General features: G+C 33.7%; 7 protein-coding genes across 7 annotated transcripts; 5 read left to right on the top strand and 2 right to left on the bottom strand. All coding sequences in view use genetic code 12, as the record gives it.

The window, feature by feature from the left end:
• The first annotated feature begins 416 nt into the window (after positions 1-416).
• Positions 417-4,107, top strand: RJT21DRAFT_122842 (uncharacterized protein). Its single transcript, XM_064882512.1, has one exon. It carries the CDS (start codon positions 447-449, stop codon positions 4,029-4,031), a length of 3,585 nt encoding a protein of 1,194 aa, XP_064736300.1. The 5' UTR covers positions 417-446; the 3' UTR covers positions 4,032-4,107.
• Positions 4,108-4,770: 663 nt separating this feature from the next.
• On the top strand, positions 4,771-7,356 carry SPB1 (27S pre-rRNA (guanosine2922-2'-O)-methyltransferase). The gene has a single exon (XM_064882511.1). It carries the CDS (start codon positions 4,812-4,814, stop codon positions 7,314-7,316), a length of 2,505 nt encoding a protein of 834 aa, XP_064736299.1. The 5' UTR covers positions 4,771-4,811; the 3' UTR covers positions 7,317-7,356.
• A 1,607-nt stretch (positions 7,357-8,963) lies between these two features.
• Positions 8,964-11,678, top strand: RJT21DRAFT_116022 (uncharacterized protein; the record flags this gene model as incomplete). Its single annotated transcript, XM_064880388.1, has 1 exon — positions 8,964-11,678. One exon carries the CDS (start codon positions 8,964-8,966, stop codon positions 11,676-11,678), a length of 2,715 nt encoding a protein of 904 aa, XP_064736298.1.
• Positions 11,679-12,115: 437 nt separating this feature from the next.
• On the top strand, positions 12,116-13,223 carry APA2 (bifunctional AP-4-A phosphorylase/ADP sulfurylase). Its single transcript, XM_064884974.1, has one exon. It carries the CDS (start codon positions 12,161-12,163, stop codon positions 13,100-13,102), a length of 942 nt encoding a protein of 313 aa, XP_064736297.1. The 5' UTR covers positions 12,116-12,160; the 3' UTR covers positions 13,103-13,223.
• On the top strand, positions 13,223-13,920 carry QCR7 (ubiquinol--cytochrome-c reductase subunit 7). The gene has a single exon (XM_064884973.1). The coding sequence runs from the start codon at positions 13,344-13,346 to the stop codon at positions 13,716-13,718; it is 375 nt and encodes a 124-aa protein (XP_064736296.1). The 5' UTR covers positions 13,223-13,343; the 3' UTR covers positions 13,719-13,920.
• Positions 13,921-13,998: 78 nt separating this feature from the next.
• Positions 13,999-14,937, bottom strand: RJT21DRAFT_131626 (uncharacterized protein; the record flags this gene model as incomplete). The annotated part of the gene is made up of 2 exons (XM_064883069.1): positions 13,999-14,839; positions 14,906-14,937. The coding sequence occupies 2 exons, from the start codon at positions 14,935-14,937 to the stop codon at positions 13,999-14,001; spliced, it is 873 nt and encodes a 290-aa protein (XP_064736295.1).
• A 1,428-nt stretch (positions 14,938-16,365) lies between these two features.
• RJT21DRAFT_116018 (cell-wall agglutinin N-terminal ligand-sugar binding-domain-containing protein) lies at positions 16,366-20,970 on the bottom strand (the record flags this gene model as incomplete). The annotated part of the gene is made up of 1 exon (XM_064880387.1): positions 16,366-20,970. One exon carries the CDS (start codon positions 20,968-20,970, stop codon positions 16,366-16,368), a length of 4,605 nt encoding a protein of 1,534 aa, XP_064736294.1.
• Positions 20,971-22,384: the final 1,414 nt, after the last annotated feature.

Genomic DNA, 22,384 nt, shown 5'->3' with positions numbered 1-22,384 from the left:
AAAAGTTACTGATGAAGTAAGTTAAGAAAAGGGGGAATGGGAAATTAGCAAAAGTATGGGGAAAGCAATAAGGGGAACGTATCTTTAGTATTATGTTGCCTGAGTTGTGACTATGTATTTAAATTTCGTAGTAGACTGTACAGAGATCATTACTCTTAGTGTAAGTATGGGGAATGAGTTGTAGTACCCCACACATCCACTTGTGTGCTTAACTCCTACTGTATATATAATGGATTCTTATTGGCCAGTACTCGTCTATGCAGATCCATAACTATGACTCCATGTAGACATTATGCTAGTTACTATTATTAATAATAACTAACATAATTAATTTATTGGGTATATATGGTAGCGCACTGAATCCACGCCGCAGTACGCTAAAAAGTTACTTAATCAAACACCACTATTAACTATACCGACTAATCAATACCCGAGTGCTGACAGCAATGGAAACTCGGAACGGTAAGGATCCTGCACCCTCCATCAACTCGGATTCCACCGCATCATTCAACAATAGCAGTGGAGTCGGCAGTAGTAATGGCAATGGCAATGGCAATGTGAATGGCAGTAGTAATAGTAATAGTAACAAGAGAAATGCTGATGGAGCATTAGCACAGTATCTCTCGTCCACTTCTTCTAGTACTACTACTACATTTGAAAATGAGTATGATAAACCTTCATTCTCCATAGAGACCGTTCAATTACAATTTGATTTAAATCATGGACTAACTAACTTACTTGTATCTAATAATATTATGTTCTTAATCCTTATTAATTCTATCATAAGAATTGATTTAGATAATCCTACGCAAATTAATCGATTTCAAGTGCCTTCTATAAGTAGTGTACCATCCATATCAATCACTGGAAGTTGGTTACATCCTAATGGTGCCCATCTAATTATTCAAGTTAATAGTATCCATTATTTCTATCTTCATTCATCGTATGAACAATTCAAGTTATTACCTCGATTTAAGAATTTAAAAGTTGTACAAATCTGTTTCCCAAGTCAACAAGATGATGATAATATTGTTGGTTCAACTACAGGAGAATTCTTAGTGGCAGTTAAAGAGGGGATCATCTATTCTGCTCTTATAAAGTATCATGCCGAGACTAACAAACGTGATGATAAGTATGTTAAGCAATTATATAAGCATCCTACATCCAACAACAACAACACTTCCTTAACTGGTTTAACATTCACCAACAATAATAGTCAAATAAATATCTTTATTGATGATAACATCTATATATGGGATTGCTTTGATTGGACATATGCCGAATTGGTTAATGTATTTAAGAATCCTGCTCATAAGATTATTGAATTACCTAAAACCAAAACAGCCATATTTGCATGTAATCCTCAAGCTTATATATATATTGATCCATTAACTAATGAATTCCAATCAAATGATGAAGAATTAGTATTATCTCAAGTTGAAAAATTACCAGCTCATGCAACTATTTTCAATCTGAATGTCATACTAAGTCCTCATCATTTGATTGCTTTAGATAATAATCAAGAACATATTTTAATATTTAATAAGCTTTCATCAACCGATGCAATAGAATTATCTTTATTAAAGTATACTGTTGATAATGAACCAATATTAGGTATGATTGCTGATTATAGATTAGGAACTTATTGGTTATATTCATCCAATGCAATTTATGAATTAATTATTAATAATGAAAGTGTATCAACATGGTATAACTATTATAAAATGGGGAAATATGAACAAGCATTGAAATGTCTTGAAGAATCTCCGGAAACAAATTATTATAAAACAGATTTAATTCTTATTAAACAAGGTTATGATTATCTTCAACGAGGAGGGTTTGGAAGTATTGAAGATGATCAAGTTCAAAGCTTAAACAAAGATGAATTACTTGAATTACAAATAAAGGGAATTCGAATCTTGGGTAAATCTTCAGAACCATTTGAAAAAGTATGTTTGATGTTATTGAATCTCCAGCAACATCAACAATCTCAATCACAATCACAATCTCACGATAAGATAACCTTTGGTTCTAAAACCACCATTGTTCATCTAGTAGCACAAATCTTGTTGATTGAATATTTAAAAGTTAAGTTTACTCATGCTAAGGATATCGAAAAGAATAAGATTAGAATCATTATATTATCTAGTTGGATAATTGAATTAATGTTAAGAACTATCTATGTATTAGGTGATGATTTACGAGGCGAGAATTTGAATGATCCATCATCATCACCATCATCTAGTTCATTAGATGTTAAACGATTTAAACAAAAATGGTTAGAATCTTTTGAATCTGACTTTCATAAATTTTTAGCATCCAACTATAAGATTCTCGATCAAGATATTATATATCAGATAATGATAGAATTAAATTTACCATCTAAATTTATATTCTTTGCAGAATTAATTGAAGATTATCAATTTATTTTAAATCATTATATTGATATAAATGATTGGGAGAATGCTATAAAAGCCATTATTAAATTATATAATTCATCTTTACCTAATAAGATGGATATTATCTATAAATCATCAACTGTCTTATTAATTAATAGTCCTCAATCAACTATTAATACTTGGTTAAAATTTAATGAATCAGATATTCATTATGAAAACTTTTTACCGGCAATCTTAATCTATAATAAAAGTATAAATCACATTAAATTATATGATAATTATACCATTAAGTTTTTAACCAAATTGATTTTTGATAAGGGTATTAAAAGTAAACAATTGAACAATTACTATTTATCGTTATTGATAACTTATCCAAATCAAGATATCAATAATAATACTAATAGTTCTAGTAAACAAATCCTTAAATTCTTACATTATATTAGAAGTGAATCCGGATCTAAAGGTCAATTGTATGATGCCAATTTCATATTACGATTATGTTTGAATAGAAATCAATATGAGGCAGCTATTCTTATCTTAATTCATGATATGAAATTGTATGATCTGGCATTGGAATTGTCTTTAGATAATGATTTACCTCAACTAGCACAATTTGTATTACAAGAATATGATAGACATGATAATAGTAATGGTATTAGTCATAGTAATGGAAATAATGGTAATTCTAATGGTAATGGTTATGGTTATGGTTATAATGGAAGTATTGAAGAAGATTATATAACTAGAACCAAATTAGAAGAAGAAAGTTTTAGTTCTAGAAAGAAATTGTGGACGAGCTTTTCTCGTTATGTTATTGATAAAGTCTGTAAGGGAGAACCCATTGATCTTGATTTTGGAGATGATGAAAATAATGATGATAATGCTAATGGAAGTGTAGTAGATGTGAATGATACTAAAAATACTGATAAGGAGACTAAGAGCATTATTGATGTTACTAAGGATTTAGTTAATGATATTGTTGGTAACACAGGTGATGATTTACAGAAAGCAGACCATTTAACTCATCTGTCACAACGATTAAGTAAAGTATTGAAATATATATTGAAACTTTCTAGACTCAATAGTAATGATAATAATGGAGTTATAGGACTTAAAGATTTATTACCATTATTCCCCGAATCAATAATGATTAATAATTTCAAAGATGAAATAGTCAAATCACTTAATGAATATAACAATAAGATCAATCGTCTTTCATTAGAGATGAATGAATCATTAACTATAGCTCGGAATTTAAAGCAACAAATGAAAGATTCACAGGCTCTTGATCAAACTTCTAAAATATACTCGATAATTGAACCCGGTGAACCATGTCAGTTATGTCAAAAGTTACTTATCAGTAAGAATTTCATCTATTTCCCCAATTGTCATCATGGTCATCATAAGGATTGTTTAGTTCGGAATTACTTGATGTTGAAGAATGATTATCGATTCAAGAAGATATATAATAACTTTCAGAAGAATCCTACTTCGACCATCAATAAGCAAGAGTTAAATGATATATTAACTCGGTCTTGTATCTTATGTAATGAGAGTAATATCAATCTTATTGATGTGGGGTTTGTTGATTTTGAAAAAGATAGTAGTGATATTGTGGATTGGCAGTTGTGATAATCCACTGAGTTTATATAATATATATACTATATAGATTTACAACTAGTAGAGTAAGTTCATTAATATATGTAGGTTGTATATAAGTACCCCTATAAAAGTAGAAGGAATTCTGTAGCTCTCTAATAAATTAGGAGCTAATAATTACAACAAAACATAAGAGATAAAGAGTCTAATCAATATATTGAGAATGTTCATTTAGATTTAATTGCATCTCCAGCTTCATTAGATAATGTTATAAATGAATTATCAAAAGATTACCATCAGGTTTTATGACTCCTCGACAACGAGCACAACTCTTAGCCGATAATCAAGAAAGAGCTGAGAATCAGAAGCTTGCTCCTAAAGCTGTGCATCACAAGTGTCGCATAGTTGCAGCCTATTTATTACATAGTTGCAAACTAGAGTTAGCTGCGGCGGCAAAGTCGTGTGCACGACACATTGTCTGTCAGTTATATAGTAAGCTCTACCTCTTAGTATGAAGTAGACATATAACACTAACACTAACACTATAATACTTCTTAACTACTAATGAGTACCCTACAACGCCTTACAGTTAAGTTCAGTCTAACCTGTAAGAATTCATATTCTATTAATGAGTATAGTACGGTACATGTATAGTATAGAACAGACAGATAAGTAACCCCATAGTTAAGATTCCTGCATGTGGCGGCGCAGAGCATCTCCAAAATACTAAAAAAAAATTTCACTAAGTAAATTAACTATGAGCTAAGACACCCCCCAGCCAGTAAGCAGTAGCATAGTTTGAAAAGACCAAGCATGGGTAAGACACAAAAGAAGAATAGTAAGGGTCGTTTAGATAGGTACTATTACCTTGCCAAAGAAAAGGGGTATCGTGCCCGTTCGTCATTTAAGATAATTCAAATTAATGAAAAGTATGGACATTTCTTAGAGAAATCCAAAGTAGTTATTGATTTATGTGCTGCACCAGGTTCATGGTGTCAAGTTGCCAGTCAGTTATGTCCAGTTAATTCATTAATTATTGGAGTGGATATTGTTCCTATTAAACCATTACCTAATTGTATTACATTTCAATCAGATATTACTACTGAAGATTGTCGATCTAAATTAAGAGGTCATATGAAAACTTGGAAAGCCGATACAGTTTTACATGATGGGGCACCAAATGTTGGGTTAGGTTGGGTACAAGATGCCTTTACACAATCTCAATTAACCTTACAAGCATTAAAATTAGCAGTAGAAAATTTAACAGTAGGAGGAACATTTGTTACTAAGATTTTCAGATCAAGAGATTATAATAATCTTATGTGGGTATTTCAACAATTATTTGAAAAAGTTGAAGCAACTAAACCTCCAGCATCAAGAAATGTTTCTGCCGAAATCTTTGTAGTTTGTAAAGGATTTAAAGCTCCTAAGAAATTAGATCCAAGATTACTTGATCCTAAAGAAGTATTTGAAGAATTAAGTACTACAAATAATGTTAATAATGAAGCTAAAATTTTTAATCCAGAAAAGAAAACAAGACAAAGACAAGGGTATGAAGAAGGAGATTATTTATTATATCATGTAATGGATTTAATAGAATTTATTAAAAATGAAGATCCAATTAATACTTTAGGAAATTTAAATAAATTATCTGAACCATCAAAAGATGATCATGAATGGAAAATATTAAGAAAATTAAAATCTTGTACACCAGAATTACTTGAATGTATAAAAGATTTAAAAGTTTTAGGTAGAAAAGAATTTAAATTAATTCTTAAATTTAGAAAGAATAGTCGAGAAATTCTTGGATTAGATGAAAAGGATGAAACTGGTGAACAAATAGAAGTTGAACCATTAACTGAAGAACAACAAATTGATAAAGAATTACAAGAATTAACTGATAAACAAAAGCAAAAATCTAAGAGAGAAAAGAAAAGATCTAATGAATTAAAACAAAAGGAAATTGTTAGAAATCAAATGAATATGTTAACTGATATGAATATTGGGTTAGAAGCAGCTCAATTAGGATCTGAATCATTATTTAATTTAAAGACTGCTGAAAAGACTGGTCAAATAGATCGATTAGCTAAGGGAAAGAAGAGAATGATATTTAATGATGAAGAATTAGCTAAAGATAATGATATTCATGTTGATGAAGAAGATATTGAACAAGAGTCTGGAGATGAAGCTGATGCCTTAGAAGCTCAATTGGATGATATGTATAATCATTATCAAGAGAGAAAAGCTGAAAGAGATGCCAAATTCTTAGCCAAGAGATTAAGAGGTGATGCTGATGAAGAAGCTTGGGATGGTATAAGGAGTGATGAAGAAGAAGACGATGAAGGTGAAGAAACTAAAGATTATGAAATGGATGAAGATTCAGATGACTCTGATTCTGATAATGATGAACATATCAGATTAATAACTGAAAGAAAATCTAAAGATGGATTATCTCGTGGTGCTAAGATGTTTTTCCAATCCGACTCTATTTTCAATGAATTTGATGAAGAAAGCTTATTGAATGAAATGGTTGATAATACCAAAACAGCAGATAAAGTCAGTAATGGAAATGGAAATGGAAATGGAAATGGAAATGGTACTAGTGCATTTGAAGCGGATTCATCGGATGCTGAATCTGGTTCAGATAGTGATTTTGAAATAGTTCCAGCTGAACGAGAAATTAATTATGAATCTGCTTCTGATGATGAAGAAGGTAATCTTTCACATAAATATTCTCGAGCTAAATCTGAAAAGGAAAAAGTTGATATAGCTACAGTTGAAGCTATGACTTTAGCTCATAAAGTTGCATTAGGACAAATGAATAAATATGATTTAATTGATGAAGGGATAAATAGATATTCATTCCGTGATAAAGAAGGATTACCCGATTGGTTTCTTGATGATGAAAAGAAACATTCTAAACTTATTAAACCAATTACTAAAGAAGCCGCATTAGCCATTAAAGAAAAGCAAAGACAATTAAATGCTAGACCAATTAAGAAAGTCTTAGAAGCACAAGGACGTAAAAAGATGAGAGCATTAAGAAGATTAGAGAAATTAAAGAAGAAATCTGATTTAATTAATGAAGATAGTGGGAAATCAGAAAGAGATAAAGCCGAAGAAATTCAAAAATTAATGAAGAAATTAACTAAGAAACAAAAGCAAAAGCCAAAGGTTACATTAGTTGTTGCAGCTGGTTCTAATAGAGGTTTGAGTGGTAGACCTAAGGGGGTTAAAGGTAAATATAAGATGGTTGATGGAGTTATGAAGAATGAGCAAAGGGCATTAAAGAGAATTGCCAAGAAGCATAAGAAGTAGATATGTGTATAGTGTAAAATAGATACTGGCATTCATTTCATTGTAGTATTCATTTCATTGTAGTACAGGCTTTGGTCTAACATTCCGTAAACGGAGTTACTGAGACACACACTCAGTGTAATTATTGCTGCGAAATATCGCCAGCATTCAGATGCCAGTTTCTGAGTCCCGTGACCGTTGAGATTGGCTTACAGAGCACAGAGCACATACACAGAGAGAAATAGTGTACAAACCCAAACCCAAACCCAAACACTGAGAAAAGGACAAACAGACGGATCCAGACAGAAGTATCTAATTTAGCCTAATTAGGACAGATAGCTATTATAGCTATTATAGCTTAATAGCTTAATGACTATTACTCATCAGACACGTCTATATCTATATTACGTGTATTCGTCTTAAGTACATGTATGCTATCACCCAGCCAATGAATTATTCCCAAATAGGAAATGCTGCGGTTCAGTTTTGTGGCATGCCAGCCTGCTGTTTTAAATGAAATTAACTAAAATGGGAGAATATGGAAGAATATGAGCTGTTCTGGGAACACACCCGAGCGTGATAACACTAAGACTAAAGTAAGGAGTTCTGAATGTTTAAGCTAAACTTAAATTGGTTTAGAGTTATGTAGATGTGTATGACGTATAGATAGATAGATAGACAGATAGATAGATAGATAGATACACATATAAGAGGTATAGCAGTTATTACTATATTGTCCCAGTGCATAGCGTATATTTTTGCAGTATTCTCTCTGTCACAACTGTAGTCCTCACTATCTCAGAGTCCACCACACCCATAACCAGAGCCAGAACCATAACCCTCTGAACTTCTGAGTCTATAGTGTAATTTTATAGGCTACCCTCTATACAGTAACCCCTCATTCATGCCATACCATTCAAACCCCTATCAACCAATATCAATACTATTACCAATACCATTACCAATACTAAATACTATTATTATCAATGTAAACTGTCTGTGGTAGCGCCGCAGCACGAAAAATTCCGCACTTTTTTTTCTTCCTTAGAGATGGTGTTCCCTCCCAAAAAAAATGAAAATGACTAAACAGGAAATTTTGAATTATTTACAGCACCCTCTTCTTATCCAACGCTTAATCCACCACTTATAACTAGCTGAATATCTACTAGGCCGCGTTCAAGTCAGCCGTGTAGTTAGTCCAGCCTTCCCGTCCACTTTTAGTGATACACGCTCTTTTTTTCTGCTATTGTTTGGCGTATTCAATAGCTATCATATCATCATAGTGTACTGTCTGTAGTGTACTGTCTGTAGTGTACCCTCGTTAGAAAACAGAATTTTCCCAATTTCTAACCTTCTTTGTGTGTGTTCCATTTCATTCTTTTAATGTGTATTAGCATTGTTCTCAGTTTTCACTAGTGGAGCAGACTTCAGCTAAAGGAAGCAATACTATAATTCATATTAATACTGGTCCATTTGTCAGAATACTCAAAATTCAGTCTCAGTTAATTTATAAGTAACTTAGCTTAGAAATCCTCCTTCTTGCAGCCCCGAGCTAGCGTCCATTCATTACTTAATATTACTCATTCATTCATTCATTCCTTCATTCCTTCATTCATTCATTCATTCCTCCCTTTTGTCACTCGTTAATATTATATCAGTCTTCTAATCATGAGTTCTCTACCTCACTCAAACACTTACTTATCAGTAAATCCTATTAATACTACCCCCACTACTTCTACCAATAAAAGGTCTCATAGACATAGAAGATCGGCAGCTATTTCTGGAGATTTTGATGCTTTTGGTTCAGGTCTATTTGCTTCTCCCCCTCATCCATCATTATCTCATCATCATCATCATTTATCTCAACATTCTATTAATTCAAAATCAGAAACTATTGATTATTCTTATAATTTTAATAATGAAACAGACTTCGATATCTCCAGTTCAGGTTTAAAGAAATCATCTACAAATCCTAATGATGAATCTACTTTTTCATTCCCTGAATTAAAGACTCCTGATTTATCTGATAATTATAGTCTGACATTTGCTAAAAATGTTAATGCCAATGCTACTACTGCTTTTTCACCTAAAAGATATCAACATCCTGGTTTCCATTATACTCCTCCTCCTTCTCATTCATCTTCATTGAATTCTCCAAATAGATTATCTTCATTTATCCCCCCTCATAAGCGTACTTATTCTTCAAACAATTCAAGATCTAGAAAATTGTATAGTTCTGAAGATTTGTATAGACAACAACAGCAACAGCAACAACAACAACAAATTCAAAACAATATACCAGATGCAATAATCGATTTGGATGAAATATTAACGGCAAATTTACATATCGGTGGAGATTCTACTTCTTCATCATCAAATCATAAACGTACTGGACTGGCTCCAGCTGATTATTCATTTGATGAACCTGAATTCTTAGCATCTCCCTTTATAAGACAACAATCATTAAATAATACTCCACCCCCTAATTCAATTTCCAGTCCATTTTTCACTTCATCATCTCCAAGACCAACAACTCCGGCCAATCTTTTATTTATTCAACCAATTCATGAGAATCTAAATGATGATGAAAAGGAAGATAGAAATAATAATAATAATAATGATAATAATAATAATAATAATATTAATATTAATAATAATATTAATAATAATAATGATAATGACAATGATGATGATCAAAATATTGATTTCTTATCTTTAGATAGTCATCAACAAAGTAATAATAGTAGTACCAATGAATTACTTAATCAACCTCCACCTCAATTATTATCTTCAACAAGTTTATATACTAATTTATCAGCCAGTTCTTCAAATTCCAGTATAAGACAAAATTTGATTGAAAAGACATTTTCTAATTCTTCCAAAGAATCTATAAATAATAATACTTATAATAATGGTAATGGTAATGGTAATAATAATAATAGTAATAATAATAATAATAATAAACGATCAGGTGCAAAAGCTAATAGATATCAAATCTTTTATGATCAATCCAATAGAATTTCAAATGCTTTAAAGATCTCATCATCTGATAGTATTAATATTGTTAGATCGAATAGTCAAAATAAGGATATCTCAACATTACAGGCAAATAATTCAGGGAATATTAATCATAATAGTAAGTTATTAGGACATTCATCAAGTTTACCAAGTCTTAAATCAAATGGAGGCAAAAGAACCATTATGTTAATTCCTCCTCCACCCCAATTACCATCTCAATATCGTCCAACTAGTTCTTATTCTCATTCGAATACAAATACAAATACTAAAAGAACTATATCTCCACCTAGTAGAGGTAATCATAGTGTTGAAGTATCCCCATCAAATTCAATTAAGAATACACTCGATCAACAACAACAACAACAACAACAACAACAACAACAACCATCTAAAACTGTAGAAACTCCATTAAATATACCAAAGCCAACTACTATTGAAAATCCTGAAATATTAATAATAAAGACTAATACTTCAACTACAAGTCCAATAAGTATAAGATCTGGAGTTTCTTCAACAGTAATATCTTCCAGTGGTACTTTACAGTCTACTGATAATTCATCCATTCATTCTTCACATCTTGTTGCAAGTAAAGATGATGATGAAAGTAGTAGTAATAATACTAATACTAATCCTAAAGATAGTATTAATAAAATTCCTCTTCTTGAGAGATCTATTACTCCTTCTATAATTATTTGTTCGGAATCTTCTTCTCCATCAACTAATTCAACTTATAGACAACAAGATGATAGTCGTAGTGGACATAATGATTCCACTCTACTTCATTCAACCAATGAATCTACCATTATTGATTATAATGATAATGATAATGGTAATGATAACGGAGATGATCAAGAGCAAACGTCTCCTAAACGTCCATCACCTAGACGACCAACGACTGCCAATGAAGAGAAGATCTTACGGTTGACAAAGATACCTACATTCAAAGGAGGTTCGACTCCTTTGCATAGTCCTATATCTCCACCATCCTCACCAAGCGTAAGATCATCTACCACTATAGCAACTACCAATGGTGGTGGTAATGGAAGTAAACGCATGAGTATATATCATAGAATGAAGAGAAGTTCTATGACATTATCATTAAGTGATTTTAATGATTTATTACCTCCACCAACCGTCAGCTCAATGGCTTCAACTTCTCGTGGTTCAAGACATCAAAAGACGAAATCTTTGTCACTGTCAATTTATGAATTTATGCTGCCAAACACAAGAACAACATCCAATGCTTCCAATCCTCCATTTGATTCATCGGAGTCTATACTGGAAGGTGTTCCAATGGGTCAACGACAACGAAGAAGAAGTGATAAATTTCTTAATTGGTTTAAACGTAGAAGTGTTGTTGATTAAACAGTGATTGGAATTTTCCGTATACTTGCGCATATCTATATAACTATATACCTATATATCTATTTATTTCTTTTTAGTTCTTTGGAATAGGTTTACTTGTTCCTCCTGAGTATTTCACTTATAATATACATTTAAGTAGAGAGTGTTAGTATTGGTGTATGGATGTAGAGCATATTGCAGATAGGTCTATTACTCTTACTCTATAGTTGTCTTAATCTTTCTTCTTCAACAAAAGTTGCAAGTCGTTGTTGTTCTTCTTGAGCTGCTCTTTGAAGTGATACAATTTCTTATTGTTCTCTCACTATTCTACTTATTTCTTGTTCTTTAGTCTATAGTTAATGGTGTATAGTTAAGGATCCTCTGGTCGTGCCCTGGCGAATCGGAAATATCGCCAGTATGTTAGTACTAACTAGCAATACTGTTAGTATTAGTACTACTCATACTATTCAGTTTTTGATCCTGTGTATATCACATAACACAACATGAGTGGCTACGACTTACCGTCTGAGTTCTACTCACAATTAACATCGAAATATCAACAAGCTGTAGACAATGGTCATGTGCAATATAATGGAGACTCTAAGCAAGAAGAAGTCGTTCATTTATCAAATATAGATATTCAATTAACTTTATTACATTCACTTCAATTCCGTCCTGAGCAAGGTAGGAAAGATTCCAATCCATTTGCTAAACCTGAACCAGAATTAACCATTTTAGAGAAATATGGTGAAGATGATGAATTCCGAATTGTATTCAATAAATTCCCAGTTATTGCTAATCATTTCATGATAATTACTCGAGAATTTAAATCTCAATTAAGTCCATTATCATTAAATGAACTTAAGGCTACCTATAAGACTTTGGCTGCATTGAAAGTATCAGATACAACCGAAGATTGGTTTGCATTTTATAATTCAGGTAGTCAAAGTGGTGCATCTCAACCTCATAAACATATACAATTCATGCCATTACCTTCTAGAAATCAATTCATTCCATTTGCTGAAAAATTGGCTGATACTTCAGAACCTTTCATTCCTTCTGCTAAACGTGATCCCTTACAAGATCCATCATTACCATTTGCTCATTATGTAGTTAAACTTCCATCTGTTATAGACAATTTAGATGATCTTGCTTTATATTTTGCATCTTTACTTCAATCTACTTTGAATACCCTTAGACAAAATGAATCTCATGATATATCCTACAACTTTATAATGACTACTAAATTTATGCTTATGGTTCCTAGATCTCACGCTAAATATAAAAATCAACTTGGTATTAATTCTTGTGGAGTTATCGGACTTATACTTTGTAAAGATGATCAATTATTGTCCTTAGCTAAGAATGATGGACCTCTTTCCATTTTAGAATATATTGGATTTCCTAATACTCATGGTCAATCTACTGATGAATATAATTATTAATTAAGTAATAGTAAAAACTTACATAGAGTAACTAGGTATGCGCATCATTGCCTAATTGGGAAGTCTACGTTTCCAACCAATAAAACAACTGAGAAATTTAGTTACCATACACAAACTAAATAAGTAATTTATCAAAGATACACGACTAGTAAAAATGAAGAGCGAAATTGATATTGAAAATATGAACCAACAAGCTTGTCAAATATAGTCAATATCGTATAGTACAATAACAATCATCAATATGGCCTCTATTACTTCTATAGTTAAGACATCTGATTTCATTTTGTCAAGACCAACATTATCTAAAATTGTTACTCCTATAGCTAGAGCCTTTGTTGCTTATGCTGGTTACAGAGAAATGGGATTAAAATTTAATGATTTAATTATGGAAGAAACTCCAATTGCTCAAAAGGCTATTTCTAGATTACCTGAAGATGAAATTTATGCCAGAAACTATAGAATCTTAACTGCTCATCAATTAGCTCTTTCTCATCAACTTTTACCTCCAAATAAGGCTGTTCAACCTGAAGAAGATACTCACTATTTAATTCCATACTTATTAGAAGCTGAAAAGGAAGCCTTTGAAAAAGTCGAATTAGATAACATTGAAGTTTGAGCTCATTGTGGAACTCATTTGCTTGCATTTACTATCAAATCCATATATATATGTTTACGACCCACCCACCCAGTCCAATTCACAACATCACTATTTATCATAATGACACCTTAGATATCGGACTTGCTTTTATAGTAACCTCACTACAATACACATGCTATAATATATTTACCATTAAATTGTAGGAAAGAAAGAAAGAAAAATAAATTAAATTCTATTAATTTTATTAATTTTATTAAAATAACTATGCTCTATAAATTGATCAGTCTTTTTTCGTAGTTTACATTCCAATCTTGAACTTTCTTAATTGTTCTAATGCTAAGAAAGTTACAATTGTATGAGGTCCTAATCTTATGAAAGATGGTAACCAGCCTCTAAACATGAAACCTACACCTTCATTTTTAACTGCATTAACTAAGATAGTAACTGCACTACCAGATGCAGCTCCCTTAGCATTCATAATTCTTGTTTTAACAACATCTGCTGGTGAACATACGGTGGTAGCTACTAAACCAGCTAATAACGATGCACTGAAATGAGTAGATTTCTTAGATGGATCTAAGTGTAAATTGTCAACTAACAAATTCTTTGCAATATCATAAGTTACAACTTGGGATGCTGTCATTAACACTCCTCTCACTAAATTTGGTGTTAAACCTCTAAATAAAGATCCCACACCTTCTTCCTTAGTAATTCTAATAATCCCATCAAATGCATTTCTATAGTTTCTTCTTTGTTCTGCTGGTAATGATGAATCATTTTGCATTCTGATATTAACAACGTCTGATGGATTACCAACTAAACCACCCATTGCACCAGAAACCATTGACATTGGTAATAATACTGCAGTACTTGGCTTACTATTTTGAGTTTTCTCTACGTATGACTCCTTCAAGAATTCATATACTCCAAATCTAGTTGTAGAGTAAGTGGCTTGTCTTAATAACGATGCAGTTAACCCGGAATAGATCTTGAAAAATCCTTCTTTTGTAATGATCTGATAAACCATAGATACTAACGATTGACCAGGAGTGGCAGCCGTTTGTAATCTCACCTTTGCAAGATCAAGAGGGTGTGTCACTAAACATGCTATCATACTAGCAGCACCACCATACCAAAATCTATATAACACGTTTTGTTAGTTGATCAATCATAATTAAAAAAAATATTGAAAAATAGTTACTTACGGATACTTAATTTTTTGAGATGAAGTCGACATGTTATGAAATTATACGATACGCTACTATATGTTAACTTAAGGCTATAAGCAAAATGGTTTACAACTTTTTATTCAACGATCTTATCGAGAATATCGTTATATTTTTTTTTGGCGATGGCCCTTTAGGGATTTTGTTCCGAAACCGCTCTTAGCTCTGCTAATTGAAAGATTGATACTTTCTCAGAAATACAGGATTATCAAAATCGGATTATGGCACAGCTATGACCTTTAAATTGATTATATAATTACCATGGTTCTCCGACAACATTAATTGTATACCTATATATATGCTAGCTCTGAAGCACACTCCGGTGAATTACGGAATACCAAACTAATCTCGGAATAAAATTCCACTTCCCCTCCTTTGGGTTTTGGGCCCAATTCTTTTTTTTTGGTGAGGCTGCAAAATTGACATATACGCGGCTTGAAAAGTACTGGTAATACTAACTTTTAAACGAATTGTAAAATACACAAAGTAATTGAACTATGAAATTGGCCTGTGAATGTATTATCGTTATTTTATAATGTTCTATTTGATAGATTACTTTTCTGAATCTGTACTTATTTTGTTTATTAGTGAAACTCCGCATGTAGTAGCTAAAAGTGCAAAGTGACGTTCAAGAAGGATTACTCAGCAATGATGATAAAGATTGGAAATTACTTGTTTGAATAATCTTAAAAAGAATACCTCTTAATTCTTTTGGAATTCAATTTCTATGACACAATAAAAAAGTGGAAGTAAGTAGCAAAGAGTAAATAATGATAACTAGTAATTCGAATTGAAAGTCGTATTATGTAGAATATCTTAGTCCAAGTAGTCTATTCCTCATACTTTAATATATTCTTTTTATTCTAGTATTTAGAAAACAAATAGAGGTAGTAAGCGTGAACAGAAGGGTGGCCTTCGATTGATACCTCTTGATCTCATTTTTATAGATACTCATATATCCCCAGGTATTGCTAATAAATTATGACATAATAATTACTAGCCCATCTCCTTCTAAGGACATTGCATCTAATATTGATAGTAACACCACAATCGAATTGAAAATATTTACTTTTGTTGTATCCCTTTCTTTATTCTCTCGTGTAAACGATGTATATTATAGTCCTGTGATTCTTACTCACATTGTAGTCACCTTTCGTCATTGTCTCGCTAAAGCGCAATATAGTCAAGATACTACAACATCATATTGTTAGGATGCAAATGAGAGACTGAATACTTAAAAACATTTTCGATACACCTAATTTTTAAAGAGAAGCTGGTAAAATGGCTACAGTAGATGAAAGATTCAGAAAAAGTTGAAGTCGCAGTCTAAGAATGACATCAATCAGCAGTCGCACTACATGACAGAACAATAACATAAAGTATATATTACCATTTTATTCAAGATGAATTAAAAAAATGGACCGAAAAAAGTGAGAGGTTTAGAAAAAGTTAAAGAATGTAAGGAAGAATCCTAATACAAAGGTTGAGGGTATAGTCAACAATGCAGCATTTCCTTCATATTCTACAGTTGCTGTAGTTGCTGTAGAATATGAACTACTTGAAGGAGTTGGAATACTTCCAACCGCAGTTTGTTGTGTAGCTGAGATAGATTCAAGTTGAATGCTGCTTGATTCCACGTTCTCGTTAATAAGCTCTGTAGTTTGTGCATTATTTAAGGTAATAGTGGTGAGAGACACCTTTCCAACAATTGAAGTTGTTCCCTCATTATTGGCCTCTATACCTTGTGCGGTACTTATAGCAATTGTACTAGGGGTGACTGTTCCTGTACTTTCAGCAGATAAGGGGCAATAGGTGGTTTCTAATGTGGTGACAATAGTCTCAGTCGTTGTAGATGGTTCACCATTTTCTCCACTAGTGGTGATAGTTCTAGTTACTGTTGTTTCAAAACTAGTGGTAATAACACTACTACTACTGCTGCTTGTTGTTGTTGGGGTAGTAGCAGTCAATGGGCAATAAGTGGTTTCAATGGTGGTTACAATAGTTTCAGTCGTGGTAGTTGGCTCGCCATTGGCACCTTTGGAAGTAATAGTTGTAGTTATAGTGGTTGGATAAGTGGTGGTAATTACACTACTACTACTGGATGTTGAGGTGGTACTGCTTGTTAATGGGCAGTAGGTGGTTTCAATGGTGGTTACAATAGTTTCAGTCGTGGTAGTTGGCTCGCCATTGGCACCTTTGGAAGTAATAGTTGTAGTTATAGTGGTTGGATAAGTGGTGGTAATTACACTACTACTGGATGTTTCTTCGGTAGACGAACTAGTAGCAACTGTGCTTTCAGTGCCTGAAGTTATAGTGGATGTAGTAGTAGATGCTTCTGAGCTACTTGAAACAGTACTGGATAAAGTTGAGGACAAATCTGAGCTGCTAGATTGGCCTGGTACTGCTTGAGCAACATATGTAGGAGTAATATAACTACCTGCTGCATTTGGAGTATCTGCAACAATATCTAAGAACACTCTGTAACCAGCAGGAACATTTGAATAATCTATGATGATTTCTGAACTGGAACATCCAACAAGAGAAATTGTATCAAGAGCTTCATATGACTTAGGGAAGAACCAATCGTTTAAATCGTTTGATATGTAAGCTTCATAAGTGGAGCAATCCAATTCACCTTCTCCAGCGCCTACTTGGATAGCTAATGTACCGCTGATACATCCATCATCACAAGATGAACCTAATGCATATAATGCTGTTTGGCCCAACCATGGCATAGGTCTGACTGCGTAGACAATATCGTCAGTATTTTCAGTAGATTCTGCACCAGTATCAAAATCTACTCCGATTGAAATTTCAAAAGCTCCATCTGAGAATTGAATTGTTTGTTCACCCCCTACAAAGGCATTTGCAGCTTGTATATCTGAATTGGATGTAGATCCACCAGCATTGAAAACAAGCGGAATTGAAACTGTTCCCGAAGCATTTGGGTTTGAAGCTATTGCACTCAAAACAGTACATTGAATCGATGCTGATCCTGTGATACCTCCATTATAAACATCACATGAGGCGTAGTCGATTCCATCGATACTCAAAAATATGCTTCCATCAGAAGCATCTCTTTTGGTCACTCCAGAACCTGATGTACTATTGGTGGTAATAGAAAAGGCATTAGGAAAGCCTAAGTTGAACAGATCACCTGGTTGAGTCCCGTTAGGGAATGAGAGAGAAAAGGCCGCATCCCAAGATGGAGCCATAGGTAAAGGTGTTGCAAATGGTCCTTGTTGGGTCCAAGCAACAGGACCAACTGGTGTGAATACATTAGTAATTGATGGTGGAGCAGAAGTGGAAGTACCTGTATTACTTGTTGTGGTGGTTGAGGTAGTAATAATACCTGGACTGCTTGTAGAGCTTGAAGTAGTAATACCTGTGGAACTTGTGGTGCTTGAAGTAGTAGTGCCTGTAGAACTTGTAGTACTCGAAGTAGTAGTACTCGAAGTAGTACCTGTAGAACTTGTAGTACTCGAAGTAGTACCTGTGGAACTAGTAGTACTCGAAGTAGTAGTACCTGTGGAACTTGTGGTGCTTGAAGTAGTACCTGTGGAACTAGTAGTACTCGAAGTAGTACCTGTGGAACTAGTAGTACTCGAAGTAGTACCTGTGGAACTAGTAGTACTCGAAGTAGTACCTGTGGAACTAGTAGTACTCGAAGTAGTACCTGTGGAACTAGTAGTACTCGAAGTAGTACCTGTGGAACTAGTAGTACTCGAAGTAGTACCTGTGGAACTAGTAGTACTCGAAGTAGTACCTGTGGAACTAGTAGAACTCGAAGTAGTACCTGTGGAACTAGTAGTACTCGAAGTAGTATCTGTACTGCTTGTAGTACTTGAGACAGTGGAGTCAGTAGAACCTGTGCTACTTGTTGTATGTGAAGATGACACTGACGAACTATTAATTGATTCACTCGATGTAACCGAAGTGCTGCTAGTTGTAGTGCTTATAAAGATTGACGACGATTCATTTTCAGTAGATGTAGAAGATATGGTACTGCTTGTTTCAGTATAGTCTGTACTTGGAACAAGTTCAAAAATAGTGACATCCCCATCAAAAACATCTGTAGCAGTACTAAAACTGGTCGTAGTACCACTCCATGGCTCAATAATAGTTACTGTTGATGTTGGGACAAACTCAATCACAGTAACACTTCCGCCAATAATATCGGTAGTAGTAGTGTAGCTAGTAGTACTTCCAGTCCATACAACAGTTATTGTGGCAGTTGAAACAGGAACTAATTCAATAACAGTAACAGAACCTCCTATATCGGTTGTTGTAGTGTAACTGGTAGTGCTTCCAGTCCATGTTTCTGTCAACGTGACTCCTGATGCTGGAACATATTCGACAATAGCCGTAGTATCTTGAAGAATATCAGTGGTTACGCTGTAACTTGTAATCGAGCCCGTCCATGTCACTGTCTCGGTCGATAATCCTGTCTCAGGAATAAATTCAATCACCGCAGTTCCTACTAAACCATTGGTTGAGGTAGAGTAGCTGGTGGTACTTCCAGTCCAGACTAAAGTCTCAGTTGATAATCCATTACCAGGAACTAATTCAATCACAGTAACAGAACCTACTATATCAGTAGTTGTAGTGTAACTAGTACTACTACCTGTCCAAACCTCGGTAACTGTTGAAGCTGGAACATATTCAATCACAGCAGTTCCTACTAAACCATTGGTTGAGGTAGAGTAGCTGGTGGTACTTCCAGTCCAGACTAAAGTCTCAGTTGATAATCCATTACCAGGAACTAATTCAATCACAGTAACAGAACCTTCAAGGACATCGGTAGTTGTAGTATAACTAGTACTACTACCTGTCCAAACCTCAGTAACTGTAACTATTGAAGTTGGAACGTATTCAATCACAGCAGTTCCTACTAAACCATCGGTTGTGGTAGCATAGCTGGTTGTACTTCCAGTCCATGTCAATGTTTCAGTCGATAATCCATTACCAGGAACTAATTCAATCACAGTAACAGAACCTCCAATACCGGTAGTTGTAGTGTAACTAGTACTACTACCTGTCCAAACCTCGGTAACTGTTGAAGCTGGAACGTATTCAATCACGGCAGTTCCTACTAAACCATCGGTTGTGGTAGAGTAGCTGGTGGTACTTCCAGTCCAGACTAAAGTCTCAGTTGATAATCCATTACCAGGAACTAATTCAATCACAGTAACAGAACCTACTATATCAGTAGTTGTAGTGTAACTAGTACTACTACCTGTCCAAACCTCGGTAACTGTTGAAGCTGGAACATATTCAATTACAGCAGTTCCTACTAAACCATTGGTTGAGGTAGAGTAGCTGGTGGTACTTCCAGTCCAGACTAAAGTCTCAGTTGATAATCCATTACCAGGAACTAATTCAATCACAGTAACAGAACCTTCAAGGACATCGGTAGTTGTAGTATAACTAGTGCTACTACCTGTCCAAACCTCGGTAACTGTAACTATTGAAGCTGGAACGTATTCAATCACAGCAGTTCCTATTAAACCATCGGTTGTGGTAGCATAGCTGGTGGTACTTCCAGTCCATGTCAATGTTTCAGTCGATAATCCATTACCAGGAACTAATTCAATCACAGTAACAGAACCTCCAACACCAGTAGTTGTAGTGTAACTGGTAGTGCTTCCAGTCCATGTTTCTGTCAACGCGACTCCTGATGCTGGAACATATTCGACAATAGCCGTAGTATCTTGAAGAATATCAGTGGTTACGCTGTAACTTGTAATCGAGCCCGTCCATGTCACTGTCTCGGTCGATAATCCTGTCCCAGGCATAAATTCAATCACAGTAAGAGAACCGTCAATGTCGGTTGTTGTAGTATAACTGGTACTAGTACCTGTCCAAAAGTCAGTAACTGTAACTATTGAAGCTGGAACGTATTCAATCACAGCAGTTCCTACTAAACCATCGGTTGTGGTAGCATAGCTGGTGGTACTCCCTGTCCATGTCAGGGTTTCCGTTGTCGTTGCGGATACTAGAAGAGGAAGTAGAATCCAAGAAATCATGAGTTTCGTTAGCCTCATTTTATCGTATTGACCCTTATTATTAAATGATTTAAATTTTTCTATTAGTTACATCCAAATTCCATATATATAAGAAAATTTATCAGACAGTCAAAAGGACGCCTGCTCGTATAGTAAGGCAATGAGTGTATTGTGTTATTATTTGAGCGAGACAAACACATGCATAAATTACCATAAGCCAGCAGAAAGGAGCTATGGCTAAAGCGGCAATTCTCACAATCAAGTCTTAATACTGCTTGTACATGAAGCTTCTAAAGGAATAGAGAAATAAATAAACATGTAACAGGAAACATATCATCCCAAATAGGATAATTCCTTTTTGGTAAATAGATGCAATTACGAATGTCAAGCTGCGGAAAAAATATCTTCTGTGAGATTTAAAAAGATTCTGCAGCTACTGCATGCATGTGGATGCATTGTGTCTATTGTGAACAAAATAAAGCGAGATCTTCGAAAAAATACACTTAACCTTCGCTAAATTATCTAATATCTACGTCAACATGACACCCATATTTCTGTACTACGTAGATTTATGATTTCTATTATAAGTCCCCAAAACTATTCAGGATATTGTATAAGAACTGAAATTTATTTATTTTGTATAGTGAATATCCAAACTTATCCATTTTATATGATAAATCAGTCATCACACATTTTCGGATAAACTTTTCCCTCGATGTTTATTTTATATTTCTGAATGTGTGAATTCTGAAGATATTGCAAGCTACGCAATGGCAATTTCAAAATTGAATAATATTAAATGCTTTTAATTGCAGCTCTTATTTCTATTTAATTTTATTTTTTTCTTAATAATATCTCATTTCGGCATTTTGACACGAGCTATATTTTTCTTTTTCTTTGTGCTTTTTTGGCTGCATATGCAAAATATCAATTCCTAAATAGTGATATTCATATCGTGATATAGCCTCTAAATAAAGTACCAATTTTAGCCAGAAACAGAATACATTAATTACAAATTACCTTTGTATTCAATTTAACCTCTTTCGGAAAGAGCTTCATGTGCGTAATTTACGTATACGGTTAAATATTGTGTTTCTAAATATGCATTCTTTACCAGAGCCTTTCAACTGTCCTATACGAATTGGGAAATTTTCTAACATTTTAATTTTTAATGTACCATACGAATAAGAAGTTAACTGCATCCAGTATCAGACCAATCCGCCTCGTTGTATCTAAAGAACGCAGGCATGGTTAAATATTGTTTGCTGTTTGCACTTTTTCAGATTGAATGAGTATTTCGATAGTGAAATTCGCAAAACATTGATAGAACCATTTATTATCAGTGTTTCAATGAATCGTCAAATCTCTTGTTTTTCGGGTCTATAATACTAGATTATAAGCCCTCCTGTTTGTGAATCTTTATTTCAGATGTGACCGACAAGATTAGAAAAAT

This window comes from Scheffersomyces amazonensis (assembly GCF_036850825.1).
Source record: "Scheffersomyces amazonensis strain UFMG-HMD-26.3 chromosome Unknown RJT21scaffold_7, whole genome shotgun sequence".
NCBI lineage: Eukaryota > Fungi > Ascomycota > Pichiomycetes > Serinales > Debaryomycetaceae > Scheffersomyces > Scheffersomyces amazonensis.
This window is presented reverse-complemented; position numbering and strand designations above follow the sequence as displayed.